This window comes from Triticum aestivum, chromosome 5A, assembly GCF_018294505.1.
Source record: "Triticum aestivum cultivar Chinese Spring chromosome 5A, IWGSC CS RefSeq v2.1, whole genome shotgun sequence".
In the NCBI taxonomy this organism is placed as follows: domain Eukaryota; kingdom Viridiplantae; phylum Streptophyta; class Magnoliopsida; order Poales; family Poaceae; genus Triticum; species Triticum aestivum.
Window position 1 is genome coordinate 200568037 of NC_057806.1, and position 21990 is coordinate 200590026.

General features: G+C 45.0%; 1 protein-coding gene across 1 annotated transcript; it reads right to left on the reverse strand.

The window, feature by feature from the left end:
* Positions 1–4774: 4774 nt before the first annotated feature.
* On the reverse strand, positions 4775–21717 carry LOC123102786 (lysine-specific demethylase JMJ705). Its single transcript, XM_044524211.1, has 7 exons — positions 20675–21717; positions 11245–11323; positions 11084–11151; positions 10263–10413; positions 9270–9952; positions 8193–8798; positions 4775–7060 (listed from the first exon to the last, which is right to left on the reverse strand). The coding sequence occupies exons 1-7, from the start codon at positions 21516–21518 to the stop codon at positions 5058–5060; spliced, it is 4434 nt and encodes a 1477-aa protein (XP_044380146.1). The 5' UTR covers positions 21519–21717; the 3' UTR covers positions 4775–5057.
* Between the last annotated feature and the right edge of the window lie 273 nt (positions 21718–21990).

A 21990-nucleotide genomic window follows, 5' to 3' on the forward strand; every position in this document is an offset into this window, starting at 1 on the left:
CGACGATCGAGTCTTGGGAAAGTAACGTACCGATTGACAAAGGGAATTGCATACAGGGTTTGATCGAATCCTCGACATAGTGGTTCATCCGATGACAACATCGAGGAGCATGTGGGAGCCATCATGGGTATCCAGATCCCGCTGTCGGTTATTGACTGAGAGCGTCTCGGTCATGTCTGCATGTCTCCCGAACCCGTAGGGTCTACACACTTAAGGTTCGGTGACGCTAGAGTTATTAGGAAGACTAGTATGTGACTACCGAATGTTGTTCGGAGTCCCGGATGGGATCCTGGACGTCACGAGGAGATCCGGAATGGTCCGGAGGTAAAGATTTATATATGGGAAGTTGTCAAATGGACACCGGGAAGTTTCGGGGTCATACCGGTATTGTACCGGGGCCACCGGAAGGGTTCCGGGGGTCCACCGGGAGGGGCCACCCCTCCCGGGGGCCACATGGGCTGCGTGGGGCAGGGAGCCAGCCCCTGGTGGGCTGGCCGCACCCCCCTCCCTTGGGCCCATGCGCCTAGGGTTGAGGGGGAACCCTAGAGGGGGCGCCCCCCTTGACTTGGGGGGCAAGCCACCCTCTCCCCTCCCCCTAGGCCGCCACACCCCCCCCCCTAGATGGGTTCTAGGGGGCCGGCCCCCTCCTCCCTTCCCCCTATAAATAGAGGGGTGAGGGGAGGGCAGCCGCACCACCCTCCAAGGCGCAGCCCTCCCCTCCCCAACACCTCTCCTCCTCCGTTGTGCGCTTGGCGAAGCCCTGTCGGAGTACTGCCTCTCCACCATCACCACGCCGTCGTGCTGTCGGTGGAGCTGTCTTCCTCAACCTCTCCTTCCCCCTTGCTGGATCAAGAAGGAGGAGACGTCTCCCGTCCCGTACGTGTGTTGAACGCGGAGGTGCTGTCCGTTCAGCACTTGGTCATCGGTGATTCGAATCACGTCGAGTACGACTACATCATCACCTTGCAAGCTTCCGCACGCGATCTACAAGTGGTATGTAGATGCAAACTCTCTCCCTTGACTCGTTGCTTAGATGAACTCATAGATGGATCTTGGTGAAACTGTAGGAAAAATTTTAATTTTCTGCAACGTTCCCCAACAGGTAGTGGTACATGTTTATCGGTAGTCGAACATGACGATCCGGAGAGGGTACTTGGCAACATGCGCGTCGTCGGTAGTTGTACACAAACGTTGTCGGACTTGGCGGGTTCGCGGTCTCCGGACGTAGTGGTACACGTTCACGGAGTAGGTCGTACACATCGTCGGTAGATATTCACTTGATGGCCTTCAACGGCGGTAGTTGTTCTCGTTTCGTCGTGGAAGTAGTTGCATATCTCATAGCGGTACTTGACGATTTCGGAGACGGCGGAAGACGAACTTGGCGGTCCTCGTCGTCCTGGTACTTGGCGTTATTTCCGGTTCGGTGATCGTTTTAGGCGTCAGGCGTCGTGGAGGAACTTGACGTTCTTAGCGATTCCGAAGACGGCGGTAGTGGTAGTGGTTCCCGTTCCATAGTCGAACTTGTCGAATCCGAACTCTTCGAGGGCCGTCGTGGTACTTGACGATATCCAGGACAATCTTGTGACTTGCCGATCTCCGTCGGGGTACTTCGTCTCGGGTTTTGTCGACGGTAGCGGAACTTGCATCGGTGAAGAGGAACTTGGCGTATCCACGCGTAGGGGTACTTGGCAATCGACGGATGTCGTGGTACTTGTCGGTCCGGGTCTTGGCGTAACCGGCGCACACAACCATTCCCACTCGGGCTTCACGGAGGCATCGGTTCAAGCTACTCCTACTCGGGAGGAGGCATTGCAAGCGTGCAACAGCTAAAGAGCCCCCGGTCTTGGTGTCCAGCGGCAGCAACACGAACGGCTAGATGGATGTAGGGACGCTGGCGGCTGGGAACGGAGGCAACAATGGTGGCCTGGCATGGGAAAGGCCGGCACGCGCGACGCTGCGGACGAGCCATGGGGCACGGCAGCGGATGGAGCACGAAGGGTAAGCAGAGGAACTCGCATCCATGGCAGCAAGGAACTTGATGATTCCGTCGACAACTCGTGGAACTTGGCGGGGAACGGCGAGGCGGCGGCAGTCCGGCGACGCGGTGCAGCAGGACGGCGAGGTGGAGCTCGAGGAAGGGGCACGGCACGGCAGATGAGGGTCCACGCGTGCGGGGTAGCTGCCTGGAGCTCGCCGGAGTAGCTGTAGGGGAGGCATGGCGGCACTCGGAGGAGGTTGAGGAAGGCAGGGGCGCGCTGGTCGACGACAAGGGCGACGGGGAGGTCCGGTGGTGCGGCACCAAGGGCAGCAAGGAGGAGGTTGGGCGCGGGGGTCTCGCGGTGGAGGCGGCGACGCGGACTGGAGGTGCGCGCATGCTGTGAGGGAGGGAGAAGGGATCGAGTGGTTCTGGGGCTGCGGGGTTGGAGGGAAGGAGACGAAGGAGATGGGATCGAACAAACGCCAGAGGTGCGAGGCGATGGTCTCGTGGCGGCGGAGGGAGACGAGGGAGTGAGATGGGATCGGGCTAGGGTTAGTATTAGGTGGGGGCGCAGCTGGGCCAAGGGGCAAATGGGCCTAGGTGCAGGCAGGAGGCCTAGCTGGTTGAGGGGAAGGTTGGGCCGGTTAGAGGCCCAGCTGGGCTGGACTCTCTTCTCCCTCTCCCCTATTTCCTTTTTTTAAACAAAGAAATTAAGAGAAAGGAAAAGATAGAAGGGAAGGTTAGAGGAAGAATTTGGGCATGAGGTTAAATTTCCCGGACTCATAAAAATGAGTTTGTTCCGAGAAAAATGCATTTGGCACCGCTTGAAAGGATTGCATTCAAACACATTTGGATGTGATTCAAATAAGTTTGAATTAGAAAAACATTTTTGGAGAGTCCAAAAATGTTCGGAATTTTTGTGGAGATCGGGAAAGCGATGAAAGAAGATATGGGCAAAGTTTGAGGACCAAACTCGAAGCAAAAAAGTCATGGGGAATATTTGCAAGTGTGTTTATGGGTGAATCCAAAATTATTGGAATATTTAATATAGCTCCATAAATATTAGGAGGATAATGTTATAAAGAGAAGTCACTCTTCCCTCGGTTTAAATGGATCGAAGATCCATACGGTTTATTTAGTTGAGTTAAGAAAAGAAATGACATGATGGCATGATGGCATGATGACATGATGCAATGCACACGATGCAAAGATGAATGCAACAGACGAAACAAAACACACAACGAAATCCGGAAACCCTAGAATGCATCTGCAGCTCCGGTCTTGGGGCGTCACACCCTGTTGGTGATCAAGCACCTTTTGCTGATCAATTCCCCTGACTTTTTGCCATTTGCAATTATCCTGATTGTTTTGTGAAAGATTATTTGGAAGTTGATCATGTTTCCTTCTTTCGAATGAGACTGACTTATGAGCTCAGTGAGCAATGGCAAAAAATGGCCTTGAGTGTTAGGAGCTCCTGTGTTTCTACAGATAATGATAGCATTAAATGGGGGTTGGGTCCTAAACCTTACTTTAGGACCAAAGCTATGTATTCCTGCCTTGAAAGGGATGTCTCCGGATGCAATTACCGGTGGATTTGAAAAGCTCGTATTCCTTTGGAAATTTAAATTTTCATGTGGCAGTTATCTGGAAAGCTCGTATTCCTTTGGAAATTTAAATTTTCATGTGGCAGTTATCGCAGGATGCGGTGCTGACCAGAGATGTCATGAAGCATCAAGGGTGGAAAGGGGAACTCAAGTGCTCGTTCTGTGGGGAGAGGGAGACTGACTACCTAGAGAGTTGTGGGGTGCATGTTTGGCACTGAGCTATGTCCTAACAATTTGTGGCAGGCTTATGTGTGGTCCCATGTGTTTTTCCCTGAGGAGGACATCTTTTATACAGCCAGCATTGCAGCCATATGCTGGGCTATTTGGACTTGTCATAACAGAGTTACTTTCGAACATATTCCTCTCAAATCTCCCTTTAAATGCATCTTCTCTGCGTGTGCTCTTTTATGTTATTTGGCAGGTATGATGAAGGGGAGCCTTGGCGCAGTGGTAAAGCTGCTGCCTTGTGACCATGAGGTCATGGGTTCAAGTCCTGGAAACAGCCTCTTACAGAAATGTAGGGAAAGGCTGCGTACTATAGACCCAAAGTAGTCGGACCCTTCCCTGGACCTTGCGCAAGCGGGAGCTACATGCACCAGGTTGCCTTTTTTTTTTTGATGAAGCAGGAGGACGCAGCGGCGCTCAGAACTAGAGGAGAACTGCTGAAGGATAATGCGTCTCTGCTGAAGGATAATGCGTCTCATTTGATGAGGATCTGCGCTACAGCTTATCAGGACGAGGAAGCCTGCTGAGTAGGGAGTCATCGATCCTGTTGGTGTTTTACCTCCTGCGCGAGGGTGATTGGGGCATGTTGCTCTGTTTACGAGCTGTGTTGCTTTTGTGGCCTAACTTTAGACGGTGGTTTTGCTCGTTTGGGTCGTGGATTATATAGTGTCGTCGGGTTTTCATCCCATAATGAGTAATCTTGATGGCGAGTGCTTATGGTGGGTTTCCCGGCGATGCTTGACCCGCTTTCCTCTTTTCCGTTTCATTCCCTGGACATGTCTGTATTTCCGTTATGTCGAAGTAATGAAAAGGGGTAATGCCCAGTTCAAAAAAAATCTGACAATATTTTGAAAAAGAAAAAACAAAGATGTAGCATAGTAATAAGCGTGCACATTATTATACCTACGCTGCAATTTGTAATAATAAATAGGAAAATAACAACGAACTAACAGAATGCCACCAGACAGCAAGATAAGTATGTCAATTTAACCATGAAGACAAAAGGAACTTCCCCAAGCGTTGGCGATAAACTAAAGCACATACAATTGACTTGGAATAACCCCAGTCAACAACAGGCCAGTTGGACCCAAGGCACTGGAAAAATTGACTCATTATGCGGAGTCAGTAAACAATGGAATGAATTAGACTCCTAATGCAGGTTAATCCAACGACAAGTGGAATCTGATGCAGTTATTCAATCAGCATACCCTTCAGAGAAAGAACCTGTACTCCTGCACAGGGATTAGAAGTTATGTACTCTCCTTATTTTTCTTACCACTGGAATGGCCAGTCTTTCTCTTGTGGCGGCTGAAATCCGACACAAATCTGAATGTCTGACCACAGCCAGGTACCATGCATTCATAAGGTCGCACCCCCGTATGGACCCTCATGTGTTCTGTCCTAGCCCATGGCCACTTGAATGTCTTCTTGCAGCCCTTCCATTCACAGTTGAGTGGCCTTTCATCCATGTGCACTTTGCGGTGCTGGAGCAGGTATTTATGGCAGAAGAACTTTTTCTTGCATCCTTTAACAGGACAAATATCACGCTTGTGCAACAACAAATCCTGCTGTGAGCTGAAGCTCATGTCACACCCTTCTATATCACAAGGAAATTTAGCTGCTTTATCACCCGCTTGACATCTGCTGGTTTTTCTCTTACCAGTTTGCATCTTCCCTCTAGGCTTCACTTCCATGCCATCCATTTCTTCTTCCCGAACTTCATAACAGTTCTCTCGTGCGGCTTCATCCACATCATTAAGCAAAGAGTCCAAAGCGTTATCTCTGTCGCAACCTTCATCAAACTGGCTATCACTCTTTTGCTTCCTAGAGATTGATTCTATGTTCAGCATTTGCAATTTCTCATCTCCATATGAGTAATCATCCTTTGCCTTGCCCTTGCTGGATTTTCTCTTACAGCAATGCAATTTACCACCAGATTTCACTTCCGCAGCCTCAAGTCTTTGTACTGGACTGTTATCCAAGTTTCCCATTGTGGCATTATCTCGGCCATGTATGTCATGCCAGCAATCCATATCATTATCTTCATCATGTAGTTCATGGGAGTTGTTGTTTCTTTTATTATCCTCACCACTTCGTGTTTTGGCTCTAGATTCCACTTTCACATCATGATCTTTTCCTTCTGGAACTTCCTCCCAGTTGTTATCTTCATCGTATTCTTCTCGAAACTGTGTATTTATCTCGACGTCCTTTTGCTTCCTAGAAATTGATTTCTTATTCATCTTTTGCACTTTCTTGTCTCCATTCAGAGAATCATCTCTCGCCTTGCACTTGCTCGATTTTCTCATATTACCTTGCAATTTACCTGGAGATTTAGCTTTCACAGTACCAAGTTCTTGTTGTCGACTGTCTTCCAAGTGTCGTATTGCAGCATTATCTCCAGAATCTATGTTAAACCAGCAGTCCACGTCATTAGCTTCATCATAAAGGTCAAGAAAATTGCGGTTTCCTTTATCATCCTTTGGCTTGTTAGAACTTGACTTCATGTTCATGCTTTGCAAGGTATATTGTTGATATTGCTGAGTGCTTGGTGCTTCTGTAATTTTACCTCCTTCATGTTTGTCATGATCATCGAAGTTTCTAGGCTGATCGCTGATGGTTTTAGAGTTCATCCCAAGGCTACTGCAATGTAAAGTGGCTTCATCATTGGCGGAGCATCTCTTCTTTCTGGCTCCAGATTTTTCAATAGAGTCCCTTCCTTTCCTTCTGGATATCCTTTTTGATGGGCTACAGTTAACCATTGTATTACATGTAAGCGATGGTTCATCGTATACTATCTCATGGTAATTAGCACCAAGCATCACTTTGCTGCAAACTATGGCACGATTGTGTTCTTCATGCTCACGAACTAAAAAGGGATGGACTTGGTTTGACATCCAAACTTTCCCGCACCAACATCCAGCCACTCTTTTCTTTGTCACGCCTGATCTTTGCCGTCCATAATCTGTCAAATTGTCTGGGTTTTCTTGGCCAAATGCCTCGTAAATGATGGAATTGTATGGTATCTGCTTGCTGTAAAGCGGGGATTTGCTCTGTTTTGCACTGTAGTATATATTGATACCCATTTTAACTGCCCAGTCATTGCTTGCAGGTTCAGCATCTTCATCATGCAAAGCCAACTGAATTCTTCTGATGTCATCATCAGTTGCTTCTTCAAAAGCTACATCTTTCCAATCAGGCTTCAAACCAAGTTCTTCTGCTATGAATTTTGCTGCTGACTCTGCTCTAGGATATTCTGAAAATGCAACGTAAATCACTAATCAAGAACAACTTCATTTTACATGGAATACATGATTGACGTCCACTAAAAACACTGTTGACTCTAGCAATAATATTACAAAGATTGCTAAAAAATTAGCTCTTCTAACAGTATACATATAGCCTATATTTCCAGAAAGAAAACAAGGACAGTGCCTACGAAAGCTCTGAAGCTTTTGAAGCACTCTCCTTGCACCTTCATAGCAATATTGAAGTGTTGTTGAGAATATAGTATACCCCATACTGAATTTGATGAAAAATATGTAACTGAAGCTCTTTGTTACTATATGCCCTTCTCCATACAACAGAGTATGTATAGCAATTGTGCTAAAAATATGGACCAAAAAGGAAAATCCATCAAGTTTCTCTTTGGAGTATCCTGTACTACTTAAGTATATTTAAAATGATATTAAGGGTATAACACAAACATTTTGGATATGAGGAGCAGGAAGGCACTCCTAGGATTATGGAATCATATGACTATTCCATACTAAAAAAAAGCTCACACTTTATTCACTTAATAAAAACCGTATACTTTATCCCTTTCAGCATACCCGCATACTAATTCAGAGATATCCCCAAGAAAATTGCAATGAATATGAATATATATTTTGGGAATATAGAAAGGAAACCAAATATTGTAGTTGCTCAAATAACATGCTCAACGTCAAGGGTGTCAGTCTATTTGAATAAATTCTAAGGTTGAATCTCCCCACATTTCATGCCTAGTTTACCATCTGACTGATAGTCTCAAATCTATAATCACCAATAAGGTGCATACACAGTACACAAAACAGTCAAACAAGAAAATATTTGAAGTGTAAAATCCTATTGTACAAGCCCAATATCTAAAGATAAAGAAAAGAGTCCACTTTTCAACCCGGAACCATCACAGAAAATCAGTTTTCAACCTTAAACTCTAAAAAAATTGGTTATTTCTAGCCGTGAAATATAAAACTGGTTCAGCATTTCAATACTAAAACAACCGATTTCAGGTTCCAAGGTTGAAAACTGAACTTCTGCAATAGATTCAAAATTGGACTTTTGTTTAAGATAGCATAGTGAAGGACAAACTCAGGACTCAAGAGATTATGGAACAGTGTTAATACCCGGATGACACAAGAGCATAACATTAGCACCACCAATTTTTTGAAGTTGTGTCCATGTCCCCAAAGCATGTTCTAGACAAAATACATGCATTCTGCAAGAATCATTGTTGTACTTGAGCTGGGTCAACACATCTGGTTCAATTGAGGACTTAGCTGTGGTTACATGAGTATCTGAATAGGCTTTTACACCTGATATGGTTAGATCATTAGCCAAATCAACGTAGACAGAACACTGATCATAGGTTGTTCCTTGCTCCCTCAGCTTTGCTAAATGATTGATATCTGTGTCCCTACCACATCGAGTTATTGTCGTACTATTATCCTCTATAGATTTCAGCAAAGAAGTTGTGGTTTTGGCTTCACAACACTCTTCATACAAGTGCGAATTTGATCTTTGACGCTGAACTGTACTTGAGAAGCTAACTGATGTTTCCAATAACTGATTATTTTTGCCTTGGTTTGATTCCTCCTCAGAGTCTGATGATCCGTAAGTAGAAGCTAGAAGCCCTAGAGCAGAGGTTGATCCATTATTGTTCCTGCTGTATAGTTGTCCACACCGATCAGATACATGGGCTAAACTTACGGTAAGTGCTTCCGAAGCTTGTCCTGTTGAAAACAGACATGATATTTATATCAAGTCTTCCAGGTATGCAAAATGAAACACACTTCATCATAATAGTTCTTATCCTTTAGTTCCATTCAGCTGTAGGAAATCAGGAACTAAAAAAGAAGCACTGATGATTTTTATCACTTGCACCTTTCACATACAAATATAAAAATTTGAAAACATAACATTCATTGTTTGATATTATGATTACAAGAAAACTTTAGCAGATCGATCACTTCTCATAGTGCAAAAACGCTACTTTGAATGCAACGCTATTTATGTTTTTAGCTCCAATTTGATCAAAATCAGAAAGATGATTAAGATGATATGTGCTGGATCAAAAAAAAACAATACCATAACCAGTACAATATTTAGAAATGACACGATGGAGGGGGGGGGAATGATATGGGGTAAAAGTGATTGTTATGCACATGAGATTGTGTAGGGGTAAAAGATCAAGTCGCACTAACCTTGTTGAGGAACCATCTCAATATTGTTGGTTATCCAATTTGAGATACCATCTGATTCACTAACTTCTCCCGGTTTTGCACTCGATGAGATGCCCTCTCTAGACAACACAAACTGGACAGCCGCTTCTCTAGGTTGAATGATGGCAACACAAGCAAAGCTTAATATGCCACACTGAACGCACGGCAACCGCCCCTGATCTAAGAGCCCACCTCTCTTATCTTTATCAGTTACTCCACTCTGCAACTTGGATGGTGATAAACAGAAGGCAGCAGTGCCAAGTTCACCATATTTTGTTTCATAAAGCTTTCTTCTGTTGTATGCAGATAAAGATGCTTCAGTAACTGACTGAGAGTGACTCATGTTCTCTACTACTATACTTTTGTCTAGTGCCACATCAACAGACATATTGTGCACTGCTTGCTGACTAATACTACAGTGACCACCCGTCAAACTTTGTTTAACAGTGAGTTCAGGTTCCATCATCGTAGGAAAGGATGTAGGAGGAAATGGAGTCTCAGGAACAATTATACAAGAACTCTTATCCAGAAGGATACTAAGCAAATTGTTATTTTCAATCACACTTCCAACAAATTTTTCTTTCACCATTGTATCTCCTTCATCCTTCTTCTTCTTATCCCTTAATCGAGAGCTTCTTGGAAGAGTATGGAGATCCTTAGGTTCCCTATAAAAAGCAAATAATTTTCCAAAATATAACCAACTGCATAAAATAACTCTACAAAATTATCGCAAAGATAATTCACATTCACTGTCCATTTTGAAGAGGAGGCTGTGTCATAACTGAATAGACTAGTTTAATCAGATGAAACTGTAATGCATCCATCATAAGTCGTTTGAATTCCAACAATATATCTAGTTATTTCAGTGTAACTTAAATTAAAAAGATATAAAGAGAATGCATCAGTTCAGTATTCTTGCATAAACAAAAAATTCTATGACAAAAAAGAATGATATTTGTATTCGTTGCAGCACACCTTTGACTTAATGACAATGCAAGCTCGTAAAGCAGCTGATAATGAGAAATCATTGGACCACAATTAGTTGAAGCCCTCCGGATTGCAGCTTCTTTGGCCACCTGCAACCAGAGAGGAGTGGCAATATTTGTTGCTTCCCCACAATTAAATCCTGTGAAAATGAAATAGTTAAATAAATTCATTGTTTCAATCATAGGGGTCAAAATCCTTTACAATAATTAGTATTCATAACTCTTCAGAAGACACATATTAAATGCCAAACTTTAAATGTAGCAGTGATTTGGTAGTCGGAAAAATGAATACATGTGATCCACATCCGCAAATGAAATTACAAACCCTGACCAGTCAAAACTGCCATCCCTCTTCCAACAATTTGGGACTGTGTTATTACAAGAAACTAGGTCTACCGTCTACAGCAGTTAACTCTTTCAGATTCTTCTACGGATGCAAACATCATGGTCAATTATCATGAAATAATCACCAGTAAAGTTATTTCAAGTGAGTGCAAGGCCACTGTTGATAACTCTAAAAGAAGCTATAAATTGAAACATTTCATCACAGGTGTAGAATAACGGCTATAACGAATGGTTGTCATCTAAATCAGTAATAACAATATATACTATTACTGCAGCATCTGACTGACGAACAAAGTTGAATAAAATCATAAGAACACCTACTGAAAGTAGCTTTTCAAAATTCCATTTATAAGTATCTGAGAACACTTCTTTACAATAATTAGTGGAGTAGATCCACACATGCAGGAGCAAACAGATAACTTATAGAAATGCACTCAATGTATACAGACATGATTGATGGCCTACCATGGCTAAAACCACAATGATAAGCTCCAGGGAAGGTGATAACAAATTCTCCAGGGTTCTGAACCAATCTGCTTTGGAGAAGTATCTATCAATAGTGCCCAATGCTCAAATAATGACCAAGAGAATATCAAAAACAAGAATGTTAAACCATGTCCCCGTACCTGCAGCAAGGAACTCCCACAGAAAGTAGCACTTCAGGGGACAAGACGGTTGTCTTCTGATTTAAAGTTTGGAAGGCCACTGCATGCAGTAACATAAGGCCCATTAGCAAGTTATAATATACAGATTCTTCCCTACAATGAGCACTTGGTTTTGATTAATTCTGTGCTGAGCAACCTCACCATCTTCATGGTGTCCTTTTTGGAGATACCCAAGGGGGTTCGCATGAGGTTAGATTATTATCGCTCCTGATTCTTTTGGCAACCGGATCAACATAAGAGAAAGTATCATTTAACATGGTGGGGAGATTTTGTGTACTCCTAAAGACCAGGGTGGCCTCGGCACCCATCTAGAAGTCAAAAATAGGTGCCTTCTAAGTAAGTGACTATTTAAGCTGCTAACCAAGGACGGAGTGTGGCAGTCACTCTTATGTAATAAATATTTGGGGTAGAATCCACTCACTCATGGCAGTTAAAGCCAAGCAAACGGACTCCCACTTTTGGAAGGGTCTCATGAAGGTTAAAGATACTTTTCTTCAATCTGGATCTTTTTTCTCTAGGTAATGATGAATCAATTAGATTCCGGGAGGATAAATGCATTGGGGATAAGCCTCTTCCGGTTTTGTAGCCCAAGTCATTTAATATCGTCCGTCACAGGGATGCCACTGTTCCTGCGATTATTGGAGTAGAGAACTCACAGGTCTGACTTTCGTACGGCTCTCATTGCGTCATTCGTCAGCATTTGGTGGACAGAAATGAGATTGTCCTAATGTGCAGCTTACTACAGACCAGGACCTATTTAAATGGGATCTTCACACTTCTGGCCTGTTTCTGTGCACTCGATGTATACAAGGTCAAGTTTAAGTTGAGAAGATTGTGGCGTCTTAAATTACCGTTGATGAAGGGGAGCCTTGGTGCAGCGGTAAAGTTGTTGCCTTGTGACCATGAGGTCACGGGTTCAAGTCCTGGAAACAGCCTCTTGCAGAAATGTAGGAAAGGCTGCGTACTATAGACCCAAAGTGGTCGGACCCTTCCCCAGACCCTGCACAAGCGGGAGCTATGTGCACCGGGTTGCCTTTTAAAAAAAATTACCGTTGAAGATAAAAGTTTTCCTTTGGTTCCTCTACCGAGAAGTTATACTAAGGATAATCTAGTAAAACGAATGTGGCAAGGGGATACTCGTTGTAGCTTCCGTTATGAAGAAACCATTCAAAATCTCTTTTTTGATTGTTGTCTAGCACGTATTGCATGGCAAGCTGTGTATTTAGCCTTTAATATCACCCCGCCCCATACTATTTCACATATTTTTGGGTCCTGGCTAAAGGGGGGTTGATAAATCTTTAAGGTCTCTTATTCTAGTTGGGGCAGCAGCGGTGCTTTTGTCTAATCTCATGTACCAATTGGCTGTTGTTATGGACGTTATTACACAAGGCCCGGCACAAGGTGCTGATGGAGCTTGATGCAAAGAAGCTCGAGTGGATTACCAAGTAGTTTACGTCCCAGTTTGGACGGCGTGCCAGTGATAGGCTCCCGAGTGTTTAGAGCAGTTTTGTTGGCATGAGTTGTCTTAGTTGGTCCATGTTTTTATCTTGCCCTCCTTTTGGCAAGATAGGAGTTTCATCTTGTCGTGGTGTTCTCACGGCAAATGCCATGGGTAGGCTTATCGAACGTGGTTGGGGCCAGAGGACGTCGGAGGGTGGTTCCGGATGCGAGATCGGGGACAAGCGGAGAGGGACTCGCGATGTACCCAGGTTCGGGGCCCTCCGGGGGATGTAAAACCCCTAGTCCTGCTGGATCTACTCGATGGATCTCACAACGTGAATACAAGGCGCTCCTGGAGCTGTTTGAGGGGAGGAGGAAGAAGAGCTAGCTCTCTCCTTCTCCTGGTTATGCGTGTGTGTGTGTGTGTGTGGAAAAGGAATGGAACCCCCCGGATGGAGGGCTCCTTGGGGGGGGGGGGGGGGGGGGGTCTTATAGACCTTTCCCCCAGGGTTACAATGGTAACATTACATGGGCACGGGGCCCTGATGTCATCGTCTCGAGCCGGCCGCGGGTCCCGCCGGCTGCCGGATCCGCTAGACACGAGTCCCACGGGGGGCCGCGGCACTGTGGCACACTGTTGCTCGTGTCACGGGGTGGTGGGCGCCGACTTGCTACAGGACCGCACCAGGTCGCCGCCGTCGACTCCGGGACGTGGCCTCAGGGCACACTGTAACCACGCCTGCTTTGGTCGGGACAATAGGTGCACTATAGCCACGCCCGCCCGTCGTAGGAGGGGGACTGTCCGGTCGTCTGGTGGGCCTGAGTGGGAGCCGGCCCGGCCGGGTCAAGCCTTGGTGCCCCGCCCAGCCGGCCCGAAGCCGGGCGGCCGGATGGCAGGGCGCTTGCCTCCCCGTTGTTTTGGAAGATTGTTAGGTCTGGATTTGCCTACCCGGGGTCATCCCCCCGACACATCTCTTTGTAATAAGCATTGAATGAGGTTGGCTATATGTATCTAAGGATGCAGAGGCCGGGGAGAATAAATACATTTTCTAAAATAATATACACATTCTTCCACGAATATTAAACATTATGTACTACTATCCCCATTCCAATAAATAAGGCATGCACGTATTGCAAAATTCAACTTTGCCTGCGAGTTAGACCAGTACGGAGTATTATATAAGTTATGTGACTTAAAAATCATATCATTGAAAACTTCTTTTGAATACGAATCCAGTTATATAACTTTTGTCACACATAATCTACATTTGGTTGGTTAAATCGATGGTCAAAGCTGAAGTTTGAAATGTGTGCGCACCTTATTCATTGGAATGGAGGGAGCAAATGATCTCTAGACAAATGGATGTCAGCTATGTGCTTAATATTGCTTTGAGAATTGAGATAATCTAAACTAGGCAAGCTGGCCTCTGTTGGAAGAATTATCAAGAGTCAACTGCACCATAGGTCACTAAACTTGTGTGCGCGTCACATGGCTCCCTCAACTTATGAATTGCACATTCAGGTCCCTAAACCTGTATAAATGTACCAAGAGCTACAAACTGCAGTTAGTTCATGATGATCCTGTGGTACTGTGATCATATTTAAACCGGGGATTGAACATGCAGTTGCAAACATGTAATCAGGAACTCATACAGTCCAATGAAATGTGAATACTTCCTTCAAACCATAAGTTATGATGACGTTAATGCTTGGATGGCCGTTGCATACACATAGGAATTGTGAAGTGGACAGGGGGTTATCATGCAGGCCCTAGCCACCTTAGCCCAGGACACAACGGTTGGGTCTGTCTCAGAGCTTCGGTCGGACTCACGATTGAGGTACAACTCAGTTGGATGGCTCCTTGGACTTGTTTGCTACTTAGGAGAAGTGACGTGGCCACTCTCACTCTGTGGGCATACCCCATGTGTGTTGACTACATGGCATTAAGAGTGTTTGACACGCAATAGGGTAAAATGGTACACCCTTGCAGGTTTAAATCTACTCAAATAGTCATATCTATGGTATTGTAGAACTTTAACTAATAATTTAACAAACTTGCTTAGGTGTGAGTGCCTTGGGGATCCTACCTCGTGAAGGATACGAGGGGGATGCAAGGTAGTGTATTGATGTGGTGGTTAGGTTAAACTATGTAACAGCCCAAGACCAACACTTTCCGCAGTCATTGATTTGCATCATGTCCATCTCACAAGCATTGCATTCATATTGCATCCAATTTAATTTGAAATGAGGATTTAATCAATCAACTTTTTCTTGAAGGGCTAAAACCTTAGATTGTGCCAAATGTCCAAAGTGCCCTTCATAAACCTTGGATGATTTGGCTAGGGCCTCATAATTATTATGTGGGCCAAGTTCCTCGCCATCTGGAGATTCACCAAGTCTTGGTACCAACGCCCAAATGACTACCACCGTCGTGGACCTCTGCCAAGTACGACTACGACACGCGAATGACTACACCGCACCGAACCCGATCCGCCCCACCCGCACACAACAAAGGTGACGACCCGAGACGGTTGTGTGCATGATAGCAATGGATCGACCAATTGGACGTTTGCACCTTCTATTGTCTTGAGCTTGTGGCCTTTGTGTCACCACTATGCACCGTTAGCTCAATTTGCACACATGACAACACATTTGAGGCTTTTTGCGGCCGGAACCCCGGAAACACCGCCGTGGCAACAAAATGTGCTTCCATGGCAATGAAAACGTGACATGTCATACTATATGTCAAATTGCTCAGAAAATTGCATAGAACCTCGTTAAGTCATTCTCATGCATCATAACAACATTTAAAATTGTTGTTTAGGCTTAAACAAGATTGAACCTATTATTTATATATGTGGACTTTGGAGAAGCTATATATAATTCATTCCTTCCTCATTAACTTTCTAAACTCATTTCCATCATCATCTTATGCCATGATCACTCTTGTTAAGGACATTTAAAGTGGTTTGAGTAGCTAAACAAGATTGAGCCCTATTCTTTAAATATGGAGTTTAGTTTAATCGCATTTTAATTGCATTAGACCATTAGCATCGTAACTTGCCATGACATAACATTGCATATCATGAGCATGCTGGATCGTTGCCGTAGTTGCATTTGTTGATTCGTTTCCAGTGTTTCTGCTTCTTCGCGATAGGGTCCGGGGATGACGTGAGATACGAGCAAGGTATGAGAATGTACCAAGTGTGGATTCTAGGCAAGTAAAACCTCCTTGTCCATTCCAACACATTCCATTGCTTCCTCCCTTATTCTTGCATTAGTGTAACAATGTTGTAGTTGGTCTTCAATACCTATTCTGGTGCATGGCCTATTTATTGTAACCCTTATATGCCTTTACCTTTCGTTCATTATGCTAGTTACTTGCTTGATACTACCATGGGAGCCTGCTCTGACTGTAGTATGCATGTTTAGGGTTAATGCTTTAGTTATGCCATATCTACCTGATGTTCTTTTAGGGCATCATACATGTTAACTTGGCTCTTATACATTCTTTATTATGCAATGGAGTTAATTATGTTAACATGTATTTAAAGTTTGGCAGGACATGCTTAGAGCATCGGTGATTTGTTCCATTCGAGCCGACCTAGGATCTGAGTTCTAGTTATCTCGACTCAAGATTGGATGCACTAACAACTCGTGTGAGGTTTAAATGGGGCCCTCCTCAGCCTACTACCTACTACCTTAGACCACAGACTTGTCCAAGGGCCACAATAGTTCTGGCTTTCCTTCTGGCATGCACATTACTCATGTTATTCCACGTACAAACGAGACGATCCCCGATGTTATGATTTTGTTTTTGTCATTGGGGGAGGTTATCCCCTGATATTTGCATACATGTAGGAATTGTGGGCTAGCCCCCCCCCCCCCCATTTACTTGGTAGGGGCATGTCACGCAACGGTTGGGTTTGACTCAGACTTCGATTGGACTCTCGATTCAGGTAAAACTCAAGTAGCTCCCTGGACTTGTTTGCAACGTAAGGTAAGTGTTGAGTCGATCACCTCTGCCAGCATACACCGTGCACTGTGTCATCTAAGATAGGATCGTATGTGTATGGGTAACTTGGTGCACCCCTGCATGGTTAAATCTATTCGAATAGTCGTGTCCACGGCTATGGACAGCTTGGAGGTTGTTAACTTGATCATAAAACAGCTTCAATTAATAATTAATTAAACTTGCCAACCGTGTGAGTGCGTTGGAGATTCTTCTTTGTGGATGATGCGAAGAGGAATGCAAGGATGTTTGCGGTTAGGTAGGTGAATAGAGTAGTTGATCTTTAATGCTATCTTACCTCGTATACGCTTTCTACCTTGTCTCTGGTAGACGCAAGTTGTAGCGTGTCTTCTATAGATGCTTAGTGATTGCCGCCGCTCAAACCACATATACAAAATGTTGCATACGTAGATACATCTGACGCAAGTCTTGCAAGTACAATTTGGTCACCTTATTTTATTATTCTTTTTTATCCAGATGCTGCAAATCAGATAATAGCATTTGGAGCACGTAATCTTTTGGTGAAGCGTTAACTATGGTTATCACCAGACTTGGCCTGGGCAGGGATATGGATGTCCTTTTGCTTTTTTTAGCCTTCTTGAGGCATTTGTTAAACTTTAACTACGTAAGGTATATTTCACTTCCGTTGCAAGTTGTATCTTGGACGTAAGACCCTTGTATTGTATTCATTTGTTAAATTTGACTAGTTGCAATCCCTTGCACTTGAGGATTCTAGAACTGCTTGGCATCCTAGTAACTGGACCATCAACAATCTACGCGGCTGCGCGCTGGCAAGGATGAGCTACGCGCGACACCAAGCTAGGACAAGCGGCATCCCGGCGCGAGGAGCGTTTTGCCTTTTCGTCTTATTGCACTTTGCTGTTTCTTGCTTGGCTAAGGAACTTGTTTAGGCGGGGCCATCTAGCTTCATCGATTCACGACTTTACACAATGGAGAGAATTCCCCACGATCGACGCCAATGTTATAGTAGTTAAAACAACGGGTGAATGGGGGTAACATTAGCAACACGGCCGAAACAAAGATTAGAGAGGTGTCTACGACGGTCTTATAGTAAGTTAGTCGTACACCAACAAATTTGACACCTCAATGTTTTTTGAAGAGGTTTCCTCACCTCAACAAGGGCGACCTAGTCCTATATTTGGAAAGCATTGAGGGAGGTTTGGTCGCAGGTCGAAGTCATGCGTGACTCCTCGGCACCCTCTCCAAACTTCTTTTCCTCAATGTCGATCCAACTCGTACGCGACTCCTTGGACTCAAACCCTAGAGCTCCCATTCTTGCCTTAGTTGCCCTAGTGTCCTCCCCTTGATTTCATTCAAGTGAGAGTGAATGAGTACGGGCCCATGGGGCCTTACATAGGTTAGGGATCCTTGACAAGTGACCAAAGCTACCATGGTGGTGGTAGCTGGGAAGGGTATATTGTAAAACTTGGTCCGCCAGTCCATCGTGGACTAGTCAAAGGTGGAGGGTGCCAACACTCATCCCTCAACCATGATGAGCATTGGCTATATGGGCATGTTCTAGGCTTGGGCCTCTTCTTTTTTGCTTCTCCCTTTGATTTTGTCTTTTTATTTCCTCTTCTCCATTGACTTGTTGACCATTGCCATGTTCTTGGTCTGCTGTTGACCGGCTTGGATTTTTGTTGACTTGCCATGTAGGACTAGGTGGGATCCCAGATAGAATTAATTATTTCTACATCGATAGTTTTTTATTTTCTCGTTATTTGAGGTCTTATACGTACAACTAATTATAGTCTATTGTAGGAGGTGTCTACAGTATGATCTATATGTGGCATGGCGAGGCACTAAAGACAGACGCGGACCTTGTCTAAGCTATTGTACACAACCTTAGCAGGGGTGTTGCATTAAGGTCATTTGAGGTTTCTTGGGACTCGTATACATAATTCATGCAAATAAACGAAACAAAAGAATTTCACAAGAACTTGCAACCAGCAAGGAATCACATAGATCATCAAGAAACACCGGCGAATGATATGCAAGAGCGGCCTTGGTTGGTGTATCTAATCATTGTGGGTGGGCTTGGGGCAAGACAAAGTGGTCATGGACCAATCCAACATAGTGATCAAGTGATTGGTAGTCAATTCAAATATATTTTGGTTATAGTTTACAATTTATGAATTCTGAGAGATTAGCTTATTAGAAAATATTGTTGGACTTTTGGAGCCATGCAAATGAGGTGACTTGATAACTTCAAGTCTTTAAAATGTGGAGAAAATCCGATATGACATGATCACAACATAATTTAGCTGCAACCATCTTGCTAGGAGAACCCCTAGAATAAAAGCCAGGCCTTTACAAAGCCATCCTGAAATGTTGCTCCTTGCAATGAAGTATACCCAAAAAAACAGCACATCTTGATATCTTAATTTTATACTCCATCGGTCCAAAAATATAGTGTGTATTAGATTTTTTTTATTTTAACTCAAACTTTGTAAATTTTGACCAAGTTTATAGAAAATTTATCAACATCTTGAATATAAAATCAATACCATTAGATTCATCATGAAATATATTTTCATAAGGTATGTATTTGATATTGTAGATACAGATAATTTTGTATATAAACTTCATCAAAGTTTGTTAAGATTGACTTTCATAAAAACAAATGTGCACTATATTATGGACAGAGGGAGTACTAAACACGGATGACCCAAACAAGATTTATTCTAGGAATCTGGATGGACGTGCGGATGACTTACGTGTAGTTTGTGTATTTCTGTTTCTTTTGAATCCAAGTCCTAGAAGCATTGGTTATGTTCCCTAAATCTTCTTGTCTTCGTAAATACATACCTATGTCTGAATTTGCCAGCAGCGCAGGAAGCAGTGTAGCATCATGATTTCTGAGGGTACTACACAAATAATCAGTCGGCCAGATACCCACAGAACAAAATCGGTGATCTATGTCATCCTCACACAGTGTCATTTGTTCAACCGCTATCATTGATGTCTTGCTGCTCATAACATGTATGTTATTGCCCCAATCCTACATGTTCTGCAATCTAGCAGCCCCAATTTTATGATGCTTAAGATACCTTGAAAGTCTGAAACAGGTTTTGGAGCCAGACTGAATTTCATTACTACGAAGGATGGTTTTGATTGATAGACATATCCTTGTGCATGCAGTGTGCACTTCCATTTCATATAGGTCTGTCACATGCTGAGTTTCTGAGGGGAGTTATGAGAGGTGGAGGGTGAGGGCAAGGATGTTTGGGCTTTGGCGCAGTTGCGCCAAGGAGGGAGAGATAGGGACGGAGGTAAACACCGTGTTATGTGTTTATTATTCAATATTCCCAACAGAGTTGATCACCAAGCTGTGTAGTGCTGCCCCCACATCACATGCCATACTAAAGTAAAAATCAGTTTACCAAACAAATCGAGCATGCATAGGCTCCCTTCTCAAGTTCAGCTTACCCTTCTTAAATCTCTCACCTGTCTCTCGGTCCCTACCCACAAATCACAGCTTGTGCACTGCCATGACCCTCCCCGGCCTACCAGGGTGTCGCAGTGCAACCTCCTATGATCATTGAGGTTGCAATGGTTCAATTTGAAATTAAAGTATCTATTGTATCTACTTGCTTAGTTCAGTTTCCAGATCGCATATTCGCTAGTATGTTTCTTTTTTCAGAGCCATAAATTGCATATTGAAGGGCACTGGTTCCTGGTTAATTTACACGTTGTTGCAATTGCACATTGCTCATCTGAAGTTGCTGACAGCCTGACACTACCGAATGTCAGTTATCTCCCCAATTGGCAGCAGAATTTGACAATTCAAAACAAGGTTTTGACTCTACAAGTCAAAAATGAAACACTTACGACTTATCAAGCAAGTCAAATAGAATTCAAGCGCTTCTAAGGAAGAAACAGAAGTACAATAAAAGCATAGTGGAACAGAGGACTCACTGATGGCATTGAGGTCGTCTGCGTACCCATGGACACGGACGGCATCCTCGAAGGCAAGCATGGCATCTCGGGGCACGCCGTACCAAGTCTTGGGCTTGCCGAAGTGGAGGTAGTTGAGGCTATGCAGCTCGTGGTCCTCCACGTGCCACGCGAACCAGCTGTAGAGCATCGCCACATATAGCATCGGCGTCGTGACGCCAGCGACGTCCCGGCTCATCCCTCGCAGCAGCGAGCCCCGAGCGCGCGGAGCCACCCTCATGTTCCACTCCGTCTCGCCGACGTCCCTGGGCGCTGCTACCGGACTGTCAGTGTCCAGGTCTGGCACCTCCCGTTTGACGAAGCCGGACCCCGGCATGTCATTGCCGTACTCGACACTGAATGGCCTCGCAGCGCAAGCACCCCAGAAGAGCGCCTCCAGCTGGAGGGGCGTCGCGTGCTTCGGGGGTATCGCGTGCCTCGGGAGTTCGAAGTCGCGGGCCTTGGTACGGAAGGCCTCCAGGGTGTAGCGCTCGCCGCTCTCCCAGACGCGACGGTTCGCGCCGCGACGGTTCTTTGTGGAGAGGCCCACCTGCTGGAGCCGCGTCGGGAAGGTGGGGCCAGCGTCGCCGGAAGCGGAAGCGGCCGCATTGGAGGCGAACGAGGCCTTGAGGAGCTGAACGGTGGCCTCGCGGGGCGGCGAGGGGAGCGGGGGGACGATCTTGCAGATGCCGTAGCGAGAGGCCTCTGGCTCGATCTTGAGGATGTAGGCGATGGGGTCAGCGAACTCGGCGAGGGTGGGGCGGTACTCCGGCGCCACGGGTAGTGTGCGCAGCCACTCCGGCGGGTCCACCGGTGGCAGCGACATGGCGGCGACAGCGGCGGCGGAGTAAGGTAGGGTTTCTTCAGGCGAGGAATTGCATGTGGGAGGCGATTTGGGGAATCGGCTTCGCTGCTCGCTTGGTGCTTGCTGCTGCTTCTGCTGCTTTGGGGTTAGTGAGAGAGTCAGTCAGAGACAAGGGTTGGAGGAGAGAGAGAGAGTCAGAGACAAGGGTTGGAGGAGAGAGAGAGAGATGTGAAGGCAGGGGGCGAGGGGTGGGGATTTCCCTCTAGGCTGGAAATGAAATTTGTGATCTCCTATTTGCAAGTCATCATTCAACAAAAAGGGCAAATAATCGGTGCGAAAAGGCAAGCAGGATTTGTTTGTCAGCAATAAAATATATAAGCTCGGAACTAAATACAAATTAGTCTATTGTTTTTAAGTTTACAGTTTGACGCACCGACGATGAAGATGAAGACAAAGTAGTCTTGGTTGGAGGTTGTTAGAGCTTTTGTGACGC

Bases quoted from the DNA above. Each gene is read 5' to 3' on its own strand.
- LOC123102786 (XM_044524211.1), bottom strand. From the start codon at position 21,518: ATGTCGCTGCCACCGGTGGACCCGCCGGAGTGGCTGCGCACACTACCC. The intron at 11,324-20,674 runs GTGAGTCCTCTG...TACTGCATGCAG, and splicing joins AGACGACCTCAATGCCATCA to TGGCCTTCCAAACTTTAAAT. The intron at 7,061-8,192 runs GTATTAACACTG...TTGCATTTTCAG, and splicing joins TATGCTCTTGTGTCATCCGG to AATATCCTAGAGCAGAGTCA.